Source organism: Chanos chanos, chromosome 13 (genome assembly GCF_902362185.1).
Source record: "Chanos chanos chromosome 13, fChaCha1.1, whole genome shotgun sequence".
In the NCBI taxonomy this organism is placed as follows: Eukaryota; Metazoa; Chordata; class Actinopteri; order Gonorynchiformes; family Chanidae; genus Chanos; species Chanos chanos.
Genome location: NC_044507.1, coordinates 9,775,549 through 9,796,424, shown reverse-complemented (window position 1 = coordinate 9,796,424; position 20,876 = coordinate 9,775,549). Strand labels below are relative to the sequence as shown.

The following is a 20,876-nucleotide window of genomic DNA, read 5'->3' as shown; positions in this document are numbered from 1 at the left end:
AATTAGTGTAGAGCATTCAGCTCTTCCTACCCCAATAACTATGACTTGGGGTAAGGTTTCTTAATGTCCTACAGTGATTTTTAAGCTGACTATCAATTATGAATAACTTATAAATCCTAAAGAATGCGAAATGGCTGACATCTAAAAGTGAAACGGGGGGGGGGGGGGGGGGGTAGCTGAGATAGCTGATGGTCAAACAAGAATCTGTGACTGACAACATACTTGCATACAATGTCACCACTGTTAATTTTATTTTTTATTTGTTTATTTGTTTTCATTAATGTATATGCGCACTCCGCATTTATATACTGGGATGACAGTGTGTTGTGTTCTCCACAGATGTGTTTTAATTTATTTTTCATTTACATTTTAATATTGAATAATGCTTAGTGATACGCCTACGTACATAGACTCTGAGGTGAGCCGGCCCAGTGTTTGCCTTGTCTTGTTCTGTGGAACTGGCATGTTTCTTGGGTTGCTTAGAGTGAGTGCTGGAACGTTCTTCTTCATTAAAGGAAACAACCGTAGAGCACATTTCTTTACTGCATTCTCATCCTTTGAGATTCCCACACCTCTTTCTTCTTCTCATACAGGTTAAGTGTATGTTATAATTGTCTTCTTCAAATACTCCACACCTGATATATTGTTGTATCATCGCAAAAGACTGCCAAAGTAAATAGTGGGCCTCCAACTATTTGGTCATTGGCCTAAAATGTTACTGAGGAACAATGACCTATACGCTTAACGGGAGGAACTGAAATAATATGCGCTTTACATATGTGAGTCTCTCTTCATCTTATGTACTGATAATCTGGTGGATGCATTAAACATGTTCTGCTGTTATTTGCTCAGTTCCATATGACAACAGAGTGTTCATTGTGTAAGAGGATGTGAGAGAGACAAGAAACTGAAATTGTAGCATACATTCATGAACAGCTATTGATTGCCTTTATTTCCTTTTACTGTGTTACTTCTGTGTTGGTCACTCACCACGATACATTTTTATTGTTCTTAAGGAATAAAAGTGCAATTTTTTGGGCGGGGTGGAGGGGTGGCAAAAGCCCAAAACAAAGTTACTGCCTATTGAAATACCCTGAGATTGGTAGTACACACAGTGCGAATTATACAATGACAATTGGGAGGTCAACTTTTTCTCCAGGGCTATATAGCATAGAAAATATAAATGTTTAGACCCCCTGAACCATTGTTTTTACCTCTTTTGGGGGGGGGGGTCCAAGTCTTACTTAGGGGGGTCGGACCCCCTAATCCCCCCCATAATTCGAATCCTGGTAGTACAGGAAAGTCAGGTATCCTGAGGTGCAACATTTTCACACTGTGGGCATGTCCAATACACTGTCAACAAACAAACTGGTTCAGAAATCCCCAAAGATTGGTTGCATACCTCATGTCCCTACAGATCAATGAGTTTCCAGTATCAAGCTTCTTCACATAATAATATAAGTTCTTTACTTGTCAAATAAAAAATCTTTATTTATATGGCATCTACCATTAATATGATAAAATATTTGTCTCAGTCTATACTATCTAATTTTTTTTATATTTCGGTTTTAATGTTTAAAGATAGGAATGAAACTTATTTACGTCTTCCCCTCAAATAGTTTGCTTTGTGCTTTATTCACTGTTTATTACATTACTTTGTGCATTATGGGTAGGGGTGTGTGTGTGTGTGTGTGTGTGTGTGTGTGTGTGTGTGTGTGTGTGTGTGTGTGTGTGTGTGTGTGTGTGTGTTGCTGGAGCCAACCATGGGTGTTGTGAAATACAAAATAAGCTGGGCAGGTTTTTGTTGTTGGTAATGAACAAACTGAAACTGTGCCAGCCTGCAGATCAGATGATGTTTCCGTTTCCATTACATAAATGCATAGGTATTTCCACAGAATCAAAGGTATGTCATAAAAAAAATTAAAAGCTGCTCTTCCTTCCAGTAACACAATAAGATAACAGTTCTACAGTGTATTCAGGAAATAAATGATACACATCACTGAGTTTCATCAGATGGACTTGATGAATTGTGCGGATCTTTTTGTTGTTGTTGGCTTTTACACCACCAGAAGGCAATGTAGAGCATTTTTGACTTGTGTTAGTCATTGCGCCGAAGCTTGTAAAGCACATACCCAAAGAAATGTAGTAAGACGCCACCAACTTTATTGGTTTGGCTGTAATATTTTGACATAATAACTGGCACGCCTGTTAAGTTTATATTTGAATACAGTCATAGTAACTGAGCCGTGAATACAACAGCAATTGTGAAACTGCAAGATGTTTATTGTACTCGTGTTTACTGTAATCTGGAATGCTCTGGAATGAAATAGTGTGTGCAACTTCAGTCTACAATGCAAGATCCACAGAACTGACCACGGTGTCTCCATCTGCACAGTGTCAACTTTCATCTGCACATGAGATCAGTAATGTTTTCGTTTAAAAGTAAATGAGTTAAAATACATAAATTAATGTGCATATTCTATTTCTGTTTTATATTAGTGTGTAGGAACAAATCGTAGGACATTTCGATTAAGATATTTATTAGGCGGGATTAATCAAAGGATAGCACTGTATGATAAAAATGTTTTGTGTTGTTAATAATAAATAGCACATGTAGGTAGGCCTATTTGACTTATGTGGTTATGAGAAATGAACGGCATAGCCATCGACCATAACTACTGGCAGCAGTGCCGCGAGGACTGTCATTCAGGTTGCATTGGACGATGCACAGGATGAGATGAGTGACGTCACTAGCTGAAGGATGGAAACAACTTCTGTCCACTTCGCTTCACAATAATCGGGAGAGATGGCGCCCGTTTTCTGATTAACTAGCGCTAAAATATGAAAACATGTATATCTCTGACAGACGGACATAATGAGAGAGCAGTTGCCACGCACCACAGTTAATCCAGAGGTCTAAGAGAGGCTACATGTTATTGAGATTTCTCTCAACAGATACTCATCCCCCATCGGTGCTCTGCGGTATATTTATTTATTTATTTATTTTCATTGCACTGCCGGAGACTGTAGGGGTGGGATCAGAGTTTGGCCGCCGCCTCTCTGTCTGTCCTACACAGAGATTACTAGTCAGGAAACCGGTGCGGCGAGGCAGGACATAGGGAGAAAGGGGCGATGGCAGCCGGCGGAAGATGCGGGGAAACAGTGGATCAGTACCGCGCCGAGGTGGAGCGGCTCACCCGAGAACTCGCCGAAGCAAACCGGGAGAAGATACGGGCAGCGGAATGCGGTCTGGTGGTGCTGGAAGAAAATCAGACTTTAAAGCAGCAATACGCAGACCTGGAATCTGAACAGGAGGCGCTGAGACAGGAGCTTGAAAGGCTTCAAGAGGTAGGTGCTCTCTCCCCTTTAATGACAACACATTTGCGGCCGAAAAATAAGACACACATTGCACGATGTGTCAGAACAGCTTATTGTCCTCATCCAGTTTTGTGCTTTGATTTGCGATTTTAGTAAACATCAGAGCAGAACATCTTTTTGTATAACGCCCCATGACTCTCACTTGTCACTTCTCTAGACAGCCTACCAAAGAGCACTCAAATAACAACACCAAGGGGACCAAAACCATATTACAGTCTCTCTCTCTCTCTCTCTCTCTCTCTCTCTATCTCTCTCTCTCTCTCTCTCGCTCTCTGCGGACGACAAATTATGCAGTTCAGTTGTTATAATTCCTCCAAACAGTCGTATAAACCGCTTTCATTTGACATTTGCAATAACGTCAATAATGAGATGATTACAGACTGTATATTACCATAACCATAATCACAGCAGTGCATACCCTGACTGCATGATGATGTGATTTTGCAAAGTTTACTTGTGCCCATTTGTTTATTTTGAATTATTGCCTCGTAACTTTGTAATTTAACGGATCATAAGATACTGTAACATTTGGCCTCATGTTTGTGCAAATACAGATGTGGCAGCTTGGTGAGCTGTAAATTCCACATGTTTGTGAAATGTAAGGGGAAAAAACGATATTTGTAACTTGCATTCATAGGACAGTTTGAGGAGTCGCTGAGTTGTTTGCTTATTCTGTAGTCACATAATGTATTTTCATGAAAAAATTGCCATGTCAGGTTTAACTCCAAATCTGAATTAGGTGTAATCCTTCTTGTTAAGATATTTACATATTGTCATTAATCTTAGATGAAAGCCTTTTGTTCACATGCATGTTACTTACTCAGTACTTGCTGAAATATATCACTAGTTTTAAAATGTTATGTGTTAAAGCTCTTGCATTCTAGTTACCAGAAGTGTTCTTTGGATGAAGTAGAGTAAAATGCATCTGTCTGATCTCCTTTCACATGTGCTGAGTGAGAAGGGAAGGTGTGATTGTTTGGTGCTTAACATGTCCAAAACGAGTTAGACAAAACCAAAATAAAGAGAAAGATTGATTCTTAACCTGTCTTAAATCAGCCAACACTACACTGTTAAAAATGTCAATTCTGATACGTTCAAAACAAAATTTAATCAAAGTAAGTAGTATAACGCTGTTATAGAAGGTAGTGAAAAAATTATCATTCTCAAGTAAAATATGGTTCTCAGTAAGGTTCTTAAGTGCACAAGGTACTGACAATTCAGGCATATCTATGAAGTATCACCCTATCACAGACCTAGAGAACTCAACTAGTCAAGCAAACTAGTTATAGAGTAACAAGAAGTGAAAATTCTACTTCAATATTAAATTTGCATCTATATGTCTGACCTCGCGCCTTCTTAAAATCTGAACACCATAAAAAAACAAGTGGTGTTATGGGTTGTACCCTCAGTTATTTCTATTTAGAAAAATAAGGGACCAAAGGTTAATTGTTGCTACATCAGCCTGTTATTTGCTTATTAAGTTAATTAAATAGTTTATAGGTAGTGTGATATTGGGCTTCCATGCCTCATTGGTAAAAGCGTATGTGAGAAAGTAAAAAGTCATGAAAGCACAGCTAGCTTTGCCTTCAGGCTGGACACCACATGTCATATTAAATTATAGATGCATAGCTATGTGTATATATTTCTTTCCTTCTCAGATCTCCTGTGGTTCACTGCTCTCTAAAGTCTGCCTCGCTAAAGTCTGTATTATATCGCAAATTAATACGTAGACTCTAATTTTCAGTTTGGACATATGAAGGCCACAATTATGTGTATTTGTGGTGTGTGTGTGTGTGGGGGGGGGGGGGTAAATGTAGTATTAATCATTGATTATTTGATTATATGGAAAATAAGTGGACTTATTAGCATTTAACAGCATTCAGAAGAGGGAGAGAGCAATAAAGAGGGGGAAAGGAGGCAGTAGGAGACTTGTACAGCACAATGATGAAGTAGAGACACAAGACTGTGAGTTACAACTGGACCGACCACAATAAATCCAAACAGTAAGATTTATTTGCCATTATTTACAATTTTCTTCCTATAATGGCAAGGCAGTGCTCTGAGTTATCCAGTTTCTGGGCGTGCTCTAAGTGGTATTCCATACATGACATCTCTCCTAATTGACAATCCAGAGTTTAGCTGTCCTCACATGAATACAAGTGTCATTGTCTAGTAATAACCCAATCTTTCAATTCCTCATTACAGTAGTTCTCCTTATATCTTTCACTCTGCCCTAGAGGCTGTGGTCACATTAGCATTAGTAAATTAAAACAGTCTGCATTAATCCACAGATCTGAACAGACTGACTATTCAAAACACAGGGCAGAGTGACTGACTGGACTTAAACGGTAAACATGACAAAACCACCTAAACTTGACTGAAATATTATTGTTGAGAGAACCTCTTGTCACCTTGTTTTTCATGCTTAATCTGTCAGCAAGTTCTTAAATTGTTTTGATCAGAAATTAAAACCAGAATTCAGATATTTTTCATCAAATGTATGAATAGAAATCGTTAGCCTGCCCTGTTCCACAGGGTACGACAATTGCCGCATCTCATCATAAGCTATTACACATATGTAGAAAACTCAGATTATGACTGACACTAATGTTCTTTGTTGCCTTTTGTTGTGCCTAAAGGCACATTATTATCTTATCCATGATATTTGTCCTTGTTTGAAATGAGAAGCTAGGCCTCTGTCAGTGAAAAATAAGCAAGAATGTGTTTCTTTGTGTGTGTAATTACTTCCTTTTCATGAGGGTTCCCCCAAGATCAGAGCACCCTGCCTGTAGGGCATGGCTTTAATTAACCAGCAGCTTTACAAGCATAAGATGATGCTGCAAATGCAGTGTGCTTTTGCTGAAAAGCTGTGTAAGTTTGACATAATTTGCATTTGTCACGCAGCAGTTGGCCTTTGATTTGTTTAAGAAAGTTAACATTTTTTCTGCAGCCTTGTTTCATTTTTCACTTTCAATTTATAAATATATTTCACTTTTAAGTAAAAATATATGTATATTTACCCTCAAGACTTTCCTATCATTTCTCTTCTGAGTTGAGTTCTATTTCTTATAAAAACACATAAAATGCCATGAGAATTCTTGGGCTCAGGCTGCAGTATCACCTGCGATTTTAAAGAAGTGTTTAAAGAAGATTCTTGCACTAGACTACACATGAGTGTGTTTATCTCTATACAAACACATGTGTACCTCAGTCACCCTTTCCTGTCTGTTACCTATGAGTTTCATCTGATTCAGAGCAGCAGTGCCCTCTGGTAGTTGGTCTATCTGTGGCTGACAGCCTAATGAAAGGAATCAAGACTAAAGGTGATATTTCCTCTCAGGAGAGGACCCGCTCCCTGTTATTTTTAATGAATATTTCAAGAGTACAAAAATACACAGAGCCACAGCATTATTCATTCCAGTCTCTCTACAAATTCTCTTTGAAGGTCTTTCACTCAGAGAGATCTTGCAAATGAGGTCTTCAGAATATACTCTGTGGACTGAGTGTGTGAGGTGGTATGGCATTGACCATTAATGCCCTGGGACTACGCTTATCCCTTCTCTTTTCTTTTCTTTTCTTTTCTTTTCTTTTCTTTTGGGCTAGTTTGAATTTCTCCAATGAGTCTTGTTTTAAGTGCATCAAATACTTTGTTTTTGATGCCACAATTGATGTTATGATTATGATGATTAAATTACATTAAATTACATACATTACATTTTTCTCTCTATATGTATTTTTTCATAAAATTTGTTGCTATGGTTTTTTTTCCTGAGGCAAAGGTTCATTTTATCAGTATGTGCTCCTCAGCTAACGACAATGGTAATGCTCAGTAATGGGTAGGCTTTAGTCAGTTGCTTAATGTTCCTAATTGGTGAAGCAAATTTACACATTTTCCATGGCTAAATGTATTTATACATTTTTTTTGCCTGTGGATCTCATTAAGCCAGCAACTTTGGGAGTTTCAGTGCAGATATTCAGATAGTACGGTGACTTCATGGTGACCCTGACCAGAATCCTAGCTGGATCTGCACTCTGCTGATCTGGCAAATCTGTGATAGTAGAGGACCATTAGGAAGCAGGGTTATCCCAGGAGCATGTTTCAAAGACCCTGCAGGGAACACTATACCCCTGCAACAACCCAATAGCAGGTCCGCGCTTTTAAACAGCTATGTTAAAATGGGAATGTAGCCTATTGGCAACAAAATCTTCATTCCTAAACATGATCTCCAGCTAATGTTTGTAATGTAACAGTCTAGTGCGGTCCCAGTCAGTCAGTTTCATTCCACCTACAGTATGCCTGTAAGTGTCACGTTTTGAATTCTTTGCCCTGGGAAGCCTGTTAGCATCTCTGGATCCAACTGTGGCATAAATTATGTCCATGGGCCGCTCAGGCTGTCAGAACCTGAGGCATAGTGACTGATGGTTAATGAAATTCAAAGAGGTGGGGAGAGAGAAAGAAAGAGAGAGAGACAGAGAGAGAGAGAGAGAGAGAGAGCGAGAGAGAGAGAGGCTGTTGTAAGAGAACCAGTAAATATGAATGGCCACGCTTCCTTATGAACTTTCCAAGCCCTTGCCTAATATTCCTCATTTCAATAGTTACAAAAGGATCATTGGATGAAATGCCAGGGTCAGTGCTCTTCTTCAGTGGCCATATGGAGTCATAAATCTGCCTGTCCAGGCCAGACAGACAGAGAGAAAGAATGGATACATTACTGGATTCCTTTCTTCTTTTCCCTCCTCCCCACCTCACATCCACAGGGTTCCTGGGGAACAAAATCAATACATGATGAGGGTCCACCGACCCTGCCATGTACACCGCCCCTCCCCCACCCTATCTCCGTCCCTTCTATTGAATATGAAAGGGCTTATTGGTGTCCTTGGGGGAGAAACTGCATTGCATTATTTTGCCTGTTTTGAAAGGTAGTTGTGAGAGTAGCTGCGGGTGGTGGACCTGCATTACACGGTCTGTTTTAAAGAACACATCTGATGGACAATCAAAGCTTTTAATGTGTATTTAATTGAGGCTCTTTTGTTTCAATATAGATACGTCTTAAAGCCTTTTCGTTATAATGCAGCTACGCTTGAGAGTCTTTCTGTCTCACATAAACATATAGAAAAGCTCCATTCTTGTCTATTTTTTCATTAATGGTATGTGTCAGCAAGTGGAGAACACATGGAGCAGAGGAGGAAAGAGAGAGGAGTGGAGAGGAGACGTGACACTGACACTGTGATCACAACCACATAGGAAAACAGTTGACCTGCTAATTATTCTAGCCGCTTGGGCCGTGCCTGTCACACTTTGAGGATACAGGAGCAGATAGGTTTACTTCTAAAAGTAGAACATAGTAAGGAAAAAAAAACCAAAAAAAAAAAAATAGGAGGCAGAGTTTTACTGCAGTGTTTACTGAGTTCAACAGATATGATGAGAGGTAGTAAATAAAAACCATTTTGATTTATCTTGTACTTCTCTCTGTAATCAGCGTAGCCTTGCATGAGGACACCGATGTTTGTGTGTTTATCTCTATCCTGTGGCTTTGTGGCCCTCGAGTTAGCATTGTACCTTGTGATCTTCTGATGAATGACTGAAAGTCTATGCTCTCCTGTCTGCTGTTTGTAAACTGCTTGAGGTCTTGGAGCTGAAGACATTTTTTAAAAATTTCTATTTCTGCCAATGCAAGAGTTGAATTCTGGATAAAGAACTGGCCTGCCATGCCTACAGGCATCTCTATTGATTACTGGTCTATTTCAGCTGTTTAGACTGCAAACTCAGAGGCTGCAGTAAGAGAAGTAGCTGTGCTCTCACAGAGGAGTGATTATTAAGGAACACAAAAGCCCTCACTGTGCTGTAACAGGTCGGTTATTTCCACGTAGGACAGCGAATTTGAGAAAAAAATGGGATTTCAGACATCGTTTAATAACAGTCTTTGTGCGTACATATTTGCTGTCTCCGTTTGTTGTTACTTTATTCTTTATGCCATGGGACCTCAAATTAGCCCATTGCATTGCACAAGGAAACAAAGTAGGATCATTTATATACACTGGGTAAGTTAGCTGCTAAGGGGGAGATACAAGTTGTGAAGCTGTGGACCTGTTAGTTCATGCTGGAACAGCATTGGTTTGTCTGGAACAAATGAAGCGTCAGTGCTGACATCAATAGACTGGTATTGCTGGATCCTGGAGTCATGCACTGTCTCTCTGCTTCTCTCTCTCTCTCTCTCTCTCTCTCTCTCTCTCTCTCTCTCTCTGTCTTGGCAGTGTGTACAAAGGAATGAAGTGTTATGTGGAGTGACTAAATGCACTTTCATCCTGTCCTGCAAAAAAGCAGACTCGCTGAGCTTTTTGTCCCTCTCAGTGGCTTCTGGCGTCGTGTGTTATGTGAACCTGTAACCTTACAGAGTGGTATGTGTTTGAATGCGCCTTGAATCCTGATCTACAACACTGTATTTGAGGACACTGCTGCTAGAGCTTTCTAATGAACTGATATTACTCATTCACATCCATCACGCTGAAAAAAGAGACTGGTGGGTAATGTCATGCCAGCTTATCTAAGTTATTCCATTGTCATCCACTGTGAAATTCTTCTAAAGCTGAAGATTCAAAAGAAAAATGAGATTACGTGAAATCAATTTAAAGGCTTACTTATCTAATGTCATAAATTAAATCCATATCCTCCCTATTATTATAGCGTTAGTCCTCTGTAGAATGCACTGGAAGGCTTGCTGGCTTTGCTGTTTTGGACAGATCATGCTAGTCATATTGTGGTTGCACTCTGGGCCATGAGGTTTCTGTGATGACTCTGTGAGGCCCATTCTGCCAGGCATGTATATTTAGGACACAGGGCCTCTGAGGATGGCTAATGAATGGCATTGTTTATGAGTTGCTGGAGGCAGGACCACAGCACTCTCTATGGAAGGCACTCGCATGCCCTGATTTACTGTAAACTGCGAGCCCGGCCCACCTTTGTCAGGGAGTACTTAGAAAGAGAGAGAGAGAGAGAGAGATTGCACACCTTGTACTGTAATATATGGGTTTTTATTGAGTACTTAAGGAGAATTGCTCGCACACACTGCAGTGGTAAAAGGGCTTTTAGCATGATGTGGGATGTATTCATCACTGTCGTTAACTCTACAAAACTCCTCCAAATTTCAAAGAATCAAGGTGTGTGTCACATTATTTACTAACAGAAACATCACCATTAGAATAATTTATCATATCAACGCCCATAACAATAAGAATATTGATATGTTCCTGATTAATAGTAGTAGCTCTACATAAAGTATTTCACATGTATAAATCCAATTTTCATTGAAAAGCATTACAGTCACCCAGATGTTTTAAAATATGAAAAGCTTTCAATAAGTAAAACTACTATCAGTAGTACGGCTTGTATTAGTCACAGTGCTTGTTGTGGCACCAGTAGTAGTAGTGACTATTGTTGTACTGTTGTACATTATCTTGCACTATCCGCTTGGGTTTTGGCATATCGTCACCCCTTACTCTACCTCTGTCTCATATAGGTATGGGCTCCATTTCTGAGTAATGAAATGGAAATAGCCTTTTTCTCCTGTTGAGCTCATGATTCCCAGACTGACTCCACCTAAAGGATGACACTGAGTAATATAACTCCCCTTCTTTACTGACACTCTGAAAGCACACAATACTGAGCTATAAACTGTATTACAGGTCTGTACTAGTAATATATTAATGTAGATGTATGCTCTGAGGGTTGTAGCATGGTATGTAACATGAGCTCTGTATTATCCTATCCTATCGTACCCTATCCTATCCTACCCTATCCTACCCTATCCTATCCTATCCTATCCTACCCTATCCTGTCCTATCCTACCCTATCCTATCATATCGTATCCTATCCTATTCTATTTTGTTGTCGAAGAGCTCAACAAATGGTTGAAGTAGAAACAGAACTTCAGCATACTTCATCCCATTTTGCTTTTAATTATTATCAAACATGAACAATAAGACAGACAACAAACAGAAAATATATAGACTTGACAAATACTCTACAGCACTGATTCAGTTGTTTACAGCAAAGAACTGTTTCCTCAGGTTGTGTTGGAACCTTTCATTCTTTGGAAGCCCTTTATGCCTTTATGCACGAAGCTTTTCAGACCGATCCCACCTTCCGTTCACTGGCCTCCTGAGACACTTTATAGCCTTGATGCTGTCCCATCCCCTCCCAAACATTACACTGAAAATGAGCTTCTGTAGAATAAAATAACAATAACAGGAAATCACCGTATGCATGGGTGTACCCCAATAGTAAGCTAAGCAGCTGTAGACTCTGTATTTGCTGATTTGTTGGCTTAGTAATGTGTTACATGGAGTAGGTGCCTGAGATATATGTCTGAGAGACTTTTCTGTCTCTTTAATGTATAATTTATTTGGGGGTTTTTTTGTTGGGGGTTTTTTTTTTTTTTGGTTACTGAAGAACAGGAGACTTGGCTCAAACTTTTACAAACTGTACACATTTGTTCACTGTCCTCTGTCGGGGAACCTTTCACTCTGAGGGTTAGGTGGACATCCTCTGAATGCACTGACAGCTTGGCACTGAATCACTCTGATGAGTCACTGCGCTGGCAGTCTGGGCCTGTCAGGCCTTTTTCTGTTAAACCTCACTTTACTGTCATGTATTTCAAACTCACCCCTCTCCAGCATCTGGGCTTTATGTGGCAGCCTTCCCTTTCTGCTCTGTTGTCTTTAGTGTCGGGGCTTTTTGCACATTTGCCTGCTGTGTGTTTGTGTGTGTGTGTGTGTGTGTGTGTGTGTGTGTGTGTGCATGCGTGCGTGTACGTGTGTGTGTGTGAATGTGTGTGTGTGTGTGTGTATTCCTTTGCTTTTCTGCAGTTACATCACACAGCAGAGATAGAGTCCTTCACATTCTGATGGCACACTCTAAAATTGCTTATGTCCTCTGTTCTTCTGCCATTGCCACTTTGGCTCTGAATTACACACACACACACTCATACACAATCATTTATATAAATAGATATGATAACTTAAACACTTAAACAAATAATCGGCTTATCACTTCAATGGCCAAATGACTAACAGCAGTTTCGCAGTTTTCCCCTTGTCTTTCTATGTTGTGTACATAAAATGATGGAATTTATCATTGCTGTGCACAGCAGGTTACAGCACTTTGGATGGCGTCATGGTGACAGACTATGTTGCTACGTGGGGTGTGTGAAATGAGACAGGAAAAGTGATTGTCATTCTGGGAAAAGATCCAAGTCTCTCTCCCTATAAAGCTGGGACAGAGCTGACTAGAGCCAAATTGAGTGGTTTTGACAAGATGAGCTAAATGGAGTCATTTTCCTAGCTGACCTTAAGAGGTGAGGTAGAATGTACCTTACATGACACCATGAATTTTAACCACTTCTTTGGGAAGTTTGAAACAAATATTTTATGTTCATTGTTACAGTGGTTTGTGAGAGAACTGCCTATGCCTGCAGTGTATCCATATGGTCCTGTGTTCTTAAATCAGCAAAATATGATTGTGTAATACATGAATCTGTGAGGGGTTTTTTTCCCCTGCAGCAGTAGGGACTGACACTAGAGAAATGATTGTAGTCATGCATGCACTTTTCCTGTGCAGAAATTCACTTCTCTCTCTCTCTCTCTCTCTCTCTCTCTTACACTCTCTCACTCTGTCTATCCCCTACCCCCTCTCTCTTCCTCTGGTGATACACAGGGACAATATGTCCTTGAATATAACTGAATTCTCTCTCTCTTTCTCCCCCCCTCTCTCTTTCTGATATGCTACACATATCAGTTGAACAGCATCACAAAGTAAACCCAGAAGAGATTATTTACAATAGATAACATTACCACATCTATTATTTTTATGCTCTCCCTTGTAGAGAGAGGGAGAGGAAAGGCTGTAAAAACTTGTTCTTGTTGTGGTTGTCTGGATCAGTCTGGAGGTTACTGCGTCCCATCTGAGTCTGTAGTTTATTTTTAGGATTTTGTATTGTTTGCAGCAACATGACATATGTGAAATAAACCCAACATGATGACAGTTTGACAAAGAATCTCTGTCCACGTTGGCTTCCATGAATACAAAAACCAGTACAGTTTATGTTGTTTTTCCTGGTATTTTTATTTAAAATTGATTATATGTAAGCAGCTTAGTATATGAGATCATGTCTCACTGATAAGAGTTTCTTATTGTAATGAAGGGGGTGGTGATCAGTGTGCTCAATTTAGGCTTTCATTTAAGTCAGACAATTCCAAATAGGTAACCATAACCAACACTGCCAAAACAGGCTGGACTTTCATAACTGTAGATTCAGAAACAGGGCAATCACCGTAATGTCAGAAACATCAACCAGGAGTTGTAATACAAGAAACAAAGGAAAGGTCATACGGAGAATTTAAACAAAGAGTTTTATTTAAAATAAGGCTTGATAATGGCACCAACACTCAAAACCTCCCAAAGAGGTGAGTGAAAGTGAGTCCCACTGATGCAGAGCAGAATAAGTGAACAACAGGTGATAGTAATTATGTGGAGAGGCAGAGTGTGGGCAGACTGAGGAAGACTGAACAGTGAGTTGGCTAAATGCAGGTGTTACGCTTATGCATAGTCCAGGACCAGAAATAGACAGTAAAATCTCACCTTTTACTAAAAACCATGAAAAGTCATTGCCTTGTCTGAATGAAGGTATGTAAGTATTTTAATGTTAAGTTAAATCAGTTGGATTGGTGACATTTTTTATGAAGTTTTCTTGTGATTGGTTCATGACACTTTTAGGTAAACTTAAACACACACACACACACACACACACACATATATATATATACAATCACACAACAGCTGTCACGGCTGTTAGCTCCTCTGAAGACTGGCACTCTCCATGGTACTGAAGATGTGCACAGAATACACAAAACACTTCATCACAACAGCCCTGAACTGAGGGCAAAATCACTCCACTTCATTTAACTTCAGTCTTTGTATTGGAACTACCATTTTTTTCTGCCTTTCAAATACTGCTTACAAATTTCGCAGTCAAGTAATTCCTTTCTGCAGATGTTTTATTTAGACATGAATGAATAAACTTCGACTTGAATGGTTCCATCTGACCTTAGTTTCACAGATCACCCAACTTGCATACTACATTATGTAATGAACATTAAAGAGATTTAAAGAGACCAGTGATTATACCTACAGTGAGAGTGGATTCACTGTTCCCATCTGACCAAGATTACATGATGAATGATGGGATGTAATCAGGGTCACTCTGGGTGTCATTAAAGAGTTTAATATTTTCTGGTGCTCTTTCATTTATGACCAAAATAGGGAAATGGGGTTAAAATAATTACAGAGGTCAGCTGTTCTAAACCTTTAGTTTATTGTTAAAAAAATCACTAAATCTGTACTGGACTTTTGTCTTACCTTTTTGCTACCTATCTGGCATTTCCCTTAATTTATTGTCCTTAATTTAAGGACATTTTGGTCACTGTAGCCTAAGAATGAGTTTAGAGATTTCATGTGCATGCCCAGGGTCGTTTTCAGTAACATATCAAAGCCTAATGGTATATGGCTTTATGAGTTGTTGTGTCACTTGGTGTGACAGTCACTGCTGACCTGCTGTTAGTCTCGGCTTGGAAAATGAATGTGAGATTGCCCATGAATCCTCACTAGACTCTCTCACATCAGCGCAGCTGTTCTCACATCACTGACAAATTATAATCTTGGCTGTTTTTGTCAGGTTACTATTAATGATAGCAAGTGGTAGGGACAATGCAGTAGAAGTAGGGACAATGCAGTAACACGGGTTCAACAACTGCAATTAAGCAAAGCATGTCATTAAAACGGAAGGTTTGTTGCAGACAACCTAGCATTTTTCGATCAAACAGGATAGGCTAGACATCACGCTATTCTGTTCCAGAGATCACAGACAGATACTGAATAGGTGCATCTTATCTACAGTACATCATGATGAATCTTGCTTGAATTATCTGAGTCCCAGCTTGTCTGGGTTCCCTTGCCTGCAGGCTAGGCATTCATAGCTGGACTGATTGAGTGTCATGCACACCTCAGATAGCTGGTCTGCCCGAGGCTAGAAAGCTAATAATCAGTTTTTCAATGTATAAAATTATACTGGATACTGGATTGTATGAGTGACTTAGTTGCGCTGATGCATAGTGGCTGAGTTACAGCCGCCTGTGTATATCACATCTATATATGTTTGTTTTCTATAGATGTTGCAATGTATGACTGCAGTGCAATCCCTTTCTTTGTCTCTTGCTAACTGTATATAGATGACAGAAACTGTAATATGGAAATGAAGACCAGCTCCCAATATGAAATTATTCTTACAGGAAATACAATTTATCCAGGTCTTGTGGAGGGTGCTGGAGTCTATCCCAGTGTTCACTGGGTGAAAGGCGTTGAAACACCCTGGACAGGTTGCCAGTCCATCGCAGGGCCTGTTTTGTTGTTATTGATTTGTTGTTAATGATATATAATTTGCCTGTTACATATAGTGTGGTCTGTATGACATTTTGATGTTTATGTGTGTTTAAAGATCCTTGAATTCAAAAGATCCTCTTTAATGCCTCAGTTATTTCTCTACATTTTCTTCGTCCTCATTGAATGACTTTTGCACATCCTAAAAGCACAGCAGTACAACATTTCTAATTGTGTCACAAAACCCAGTCATGCCTACTGATGGAAATATGTTGTGCTGTGTATGTGTGTGCATGCGTCACAGTGGCATGCCTGCCTTGAATAACAGGAACCAGATGGAGAAAGTGGGTTTTGAGGACCCATACTGCCTTTGCAAAACCATCTGCCCTTCACATTATGCGTCCAAAATCCTCATTTCCACAGGCCGGCGTTCTTCAAACGCAGTCTTTATGGAGATGTGAGCGGGTGTCTCAGTGAGACAGACACCCAGGACCCAGCTGGGAGGCAGAGAGCCCTTTGCTAGCAGCAGGAATATGGACAAGCTCTCATGCGTGTTAACAATGAAGGCTTATTCATGCTGGCACGGGATTAATCAACGCTTTTGTATGTGTTTGCCTTTCACCAAAGTCACCCACGGAATCAGGCTGTGTTTTCCTGGGGTGCGAAAACCAAAAAGAAGGAATAAAGGAAATCTGTCAGCGTCAGGGGATGGGTTTTTGTGTCTGGCTTGACTCCTTGCTTTCAGGGAGTCCCTTGGCTGTTTGAATGATTTTGCCTTGACAATAGGGTTTGTAAATCAATAGTATCTAAATTTAATCAGACTTGAATAGGGGAAAATGACTAACACCATTAAATCTGAATTAATAAACCAGTTACTCATTTTGTGTGGTTCCTTGTTTTCAGTGGCTCAGAAAAGGTTACCATCTCTTTTTCTTATATCTCGTCTGTCATTTGTTGAACTATATATTTAGTCATGAGTGTAGTTGTAGGCTATATAGTGTGAGAGATCTAAAACCTCCAGACATTGATTTGACATGGTTTTAGTCAATGTCATTTGTGAGAAATATGTTGTAGAAACTATAAGACATCAGAGTATCTTTTTGCCCTGTTGTGTGTAAAACCCTTTGGCAGATCAGACTAGTCCCCTGAGACCATGGAACATCATATTGTGATGATTATGCCTCATTGAACAATTAACAGGCTTCAGAAGTCTGCTGTTCACTCTTAAGCACACAAGACCAGTGACTAATATACAGGTAGTAGTATGAAATGATGCTATCGTGATGTCATTGGTGTGTGAACTGATGCATTACCTCGTTCCTTACAACAACCTGATGATCAGCTAAAGCCAACCAATAGATGATCAAGGTTAACCAGACGCCCAGCTGCCTCACTGTCTGTAGGAGTGTCACTTGTTTCACACACCTGTGTAAACACAGATAAGCAGATCATGCAAATACATGAAGGGCTATTTGCTTGCGGGTATATCCTCCTGGTCTCTACCTCTCTGTCTCTCTGTTTGTCTGTTTGTCTCCCTCTATCTCCTCCCTATCTCCATCATTTTTGTCAAACAAATGACATAAAGGATACATCGTATACACACATTTCTCTCTCTCTCTCTCTCTCTCTCTCTCTCTCCTCTCTCTCGCTTTCTCTCTCTCTCACTCCCTCAGAATGTAGAAATAAAACAAAATCCAAGTAAACAGACTTTAAACTTTGATCAGTAAACTAGCACAACATTTCTACAAGATATTCATTTGTGCAGGAGGATAGTGTGATGGTAGTCACATTTGATTTGAACTGTTTGTAGAACCACTACCCACAATAAATTACCCATTAATTAACCTACTCCTGCCGCACACTGTGTATTCTGTACCTTTAGTTGTAAATAAACAAGTAGTTAAAACTAATAAAAAAACAGCAGAGAGAAATGCAGTTCATCAATGGTATGCTATCCCAAATAATATTCCACTCTTTACCTTATAAATAATGCATTGTTGTGTTAGAGTGTTTTTTGGAGAGTGTGTGTGAGGAAACTCATCTCTTTAATGGGTTCCTCTGGGTCTAGAGTGGTAGTCCATTACTAATGAAGGTTAGAGAAACATGAGAACTTTCCTTTTGGTATTCAGTCATCTCTTTGGATTCAAAAGGTAGAACTCCAGCCAGTAATATATGGTATGATAATATATGTGAGTTTGAATTAAAAAGGAATACATTACATCATTTGTGTTTGGCTGCCTCTCCTTGGTCCATGATTTTGTACATAAGCACGGTATGTATTCGGATGTACTCAGATCAGGCTCTGTTAACCTCTCATGGCAGCATTCTGGGACAAGCCACGTATTACTGGTATACTTGCAGATACAAGCCCCTCACAATGACTTCTGATCTTAATGACATATTTTTCTCAATTTTCTTTGAGTTAAGTCCTTATTGATTTTTTTCCTTTTGATGGGAAGCTTATCCAGATACCCATCCTAGCCTTTGACAGCACGTAATAGCTTCTGATGTGCCGAAGTCCTGCATCACTGACAGATTCTTATCGCTGCACCATTAGGTTATGATCCCTAATGTAAATTATTCATTGAGTTATTGAAAGTGCCACCGCACCATTCTGTGTGTGAATGGATAAATACAGCACATGGAAAAGATGTGCAGAGAAATGAGCCTCTATTTGGACGCTTCTGTTAGTGGGACGGATTTCTTGTGGTCATCTTTGCCATTTGGAAGCAAGCACAACAGTTAAGTATTGATTCTTTTTGTGGGATATAATTGATCCATTTAGTGATTTATTGGTTTAAAAAGTACCCCATTTGGGCTGTTAATTTGACATCACATGAGTGCACTTGTTACGTTGATAAAAGCTGTTTAGCGAAGTTCTTCGTGTAATGTCTGGCTCCATACCAACATCAAAGCTGTCTAATCACAATAGGTTGAAGTTGCGTCGCACAGAGTACACATACGTGTTCTTTTTGTCTGCTTGTAGCCACAAACTTTGTTTTGACAGGACACATGTGGCACCTCAGAGTTAGCCACCCAGTCCCAGGTACCCTGGCACTCTGCCTCTTCCTGTTTATCAGTGCTGTGATCTTCTAATCAAGGCAGGACACTTTTGTCATGACACGCCGGAACTGCGCTATGTGAAAACCTGTGTCAGGAGAATTGGAACACTGTTTCTATTGATCAGAACGAGCAGGTGAAATATTATCACATTTACCTTGAGGTGCAAAACGGTGCCTTGCTGCTGATGAGAAATGCACATGACACCTTTCCATCTCTGAGGAGCATCATTAATGGCCCAGGATGTCTTCAGAGCTGATGGAGAGAGGAATTTGGTGTGTCTCAGACATGTTTTTTTTTTTTTTTTAAGTCCTAATTGCTCTTAAAAGTATGTCGTTGTGCGTATTTGCCTACTTCATTGTCAGATGTTGGAAATGTCCAGGTTTCAAAGCAAAGTTTCAAATTAGTGAAGATTTTAATAAAGCCCTTAGCAGGTGTAAAAATATAACAATCAAATCGTGGTTCCACAAACAGAGAGGGTACTTCTAGGAAAGATAGTGCTCACGATAAAGCATGTTATCGATTACTTTTCCCAACCTGTGAAAATTTGTGTTTTGCCATTTTTATTCTAATAAATCAATGGGATCTCATGATTTTATGTTTTTACAGGATGCCATGGACAAGGTTGTTAGAGATTTTTAAAATGATTAAGGTTAGAGTTAGCGGTGGGTAAAATTGGAAACTTTTCATGTTATGTGTCACGTTTCCTGTTTATTTGACTTTTTTCATATATTCACAATTTACAAGACCATGCAGTCCAATCACAAAGTGTCCATGTTCTCAAGATTGATACCTCTCTCCCCCTCTTTCCTGCTCTCTCTCTCTCTCTCTCTCTTCTCTCTCGTCCCTAGGCATTTGGGCAGGCATATTCTAACCAGCGCAAGGTAGCAGAGGATGGTGAGACCAATGAGGAGACGCTGCTGCAGGAGTCTGCTTCGAAGGAGGCCTACTACATGGGCCGCCTGCTGGAGCTCCAGACAGAGCTCAAACTCAGCCGGTCCGTGGCCTCCAACGCCCAGGCTGAGAGTGAGCGCCTTGGCGCCCTGGTGCAGGAGCTCAAAGAGGTAATTTACCTCAAAAAACGGATTCACACTAATACCTGTACGGCAGATATTACAACCTCTTATTACAACCTCTTAAAACTGAAATGAAACTTTACAGTGTGTTCTTTTTAACTAAACTTTGTGATATGTTAGTAACCGATGCATAATGATTCAGTGTGTGCATAGTAAGATTTATTGAATTCTGGGGTTGATGGTTTACATTGTTCCTAGTTCCTAGAATGCTTGGTTTATTTGTATGTATGTATGTAGGAGTATGTGTGTGTGTCTGTGTGTGTCTTTGTGTTTGTGTGTGTGTGTGAGTGAGTGAGCATGTGTGTGTGTGTGTGTGTGTGTGTCAGCAGTCATCAGAGGCAGGGGGTAGCGCCAGTGTCAGAGTCTGTCGCCGTGGCCCTATTGTGAATGGCAAATCCGGGCCTAAGCTGTGTAATAAGAGAAATGCCCTGAGGTCGGCATAAAGACACCACTGCACACGCTCAGTGCCATTAACACCCTGTGAGACAGAAAACGTCACCAAAGATTGTAGATCCAGGTCACATACCTGTCTGAGGGTTGGAATTTAAATTGAGGAAACAGTTTTTTTAAACAACACATGACATTTATTTATATATACACGGTATTTCTGTGTGCCAAAGATTATACAACATAGGTCTTTTAAGGCATATGTATATATCCACTGCCTTTGCGCTCATGTGATGTGACAGGTGCTTTACTGCATTGTAGCCTATTAAAATGCGCGAGTCTTCTCAGTCTATGTGGCAGTGATTCATCTGGAAGAGACATATTTTAATTAGTCTGACAGCTGCTTCAGCCGCACAAGAGATTTCATTTTGCTTCTAACTGCTTCTCATCAAATCACATAGTATTTTATCTGAGCGGATCTCTGCTCTGAAAACAAGGAATAAGTAATATCTCTTCAGATGGTGGGAGATGGTCACTTGAGGATT

The 20,876-nt window shown here is 39.9% G+C and overlaps 1 protein-coding gene across 1 annotated transcript in view; it reads left to right on the top strand.

Annotated features, from left to right (window-relative positions):
* The first annotated feature begins 3,132 nt into the window (after nt 1-3,132).
* Nucleotides 3,133-20,876, top strand: part of bicd1a (bicaudal D homolog 1a) — a 29,734-nt gene continuing 11,990 nt past the window's right edge. Inside the window, exons 1-2 of the mRNA XM_030790400.1 lie at nt 3,133-3,348; nt 19,720-19,932. Of these exons, the coding sequence (XP_030646260.1) occupies nt 3,133-3,348; nt 19,720-19,932 (429 nt within the window). The remainder of the gene's footprint in view (nt 3,349-19,719; nt 19,933-20,876) is intronic.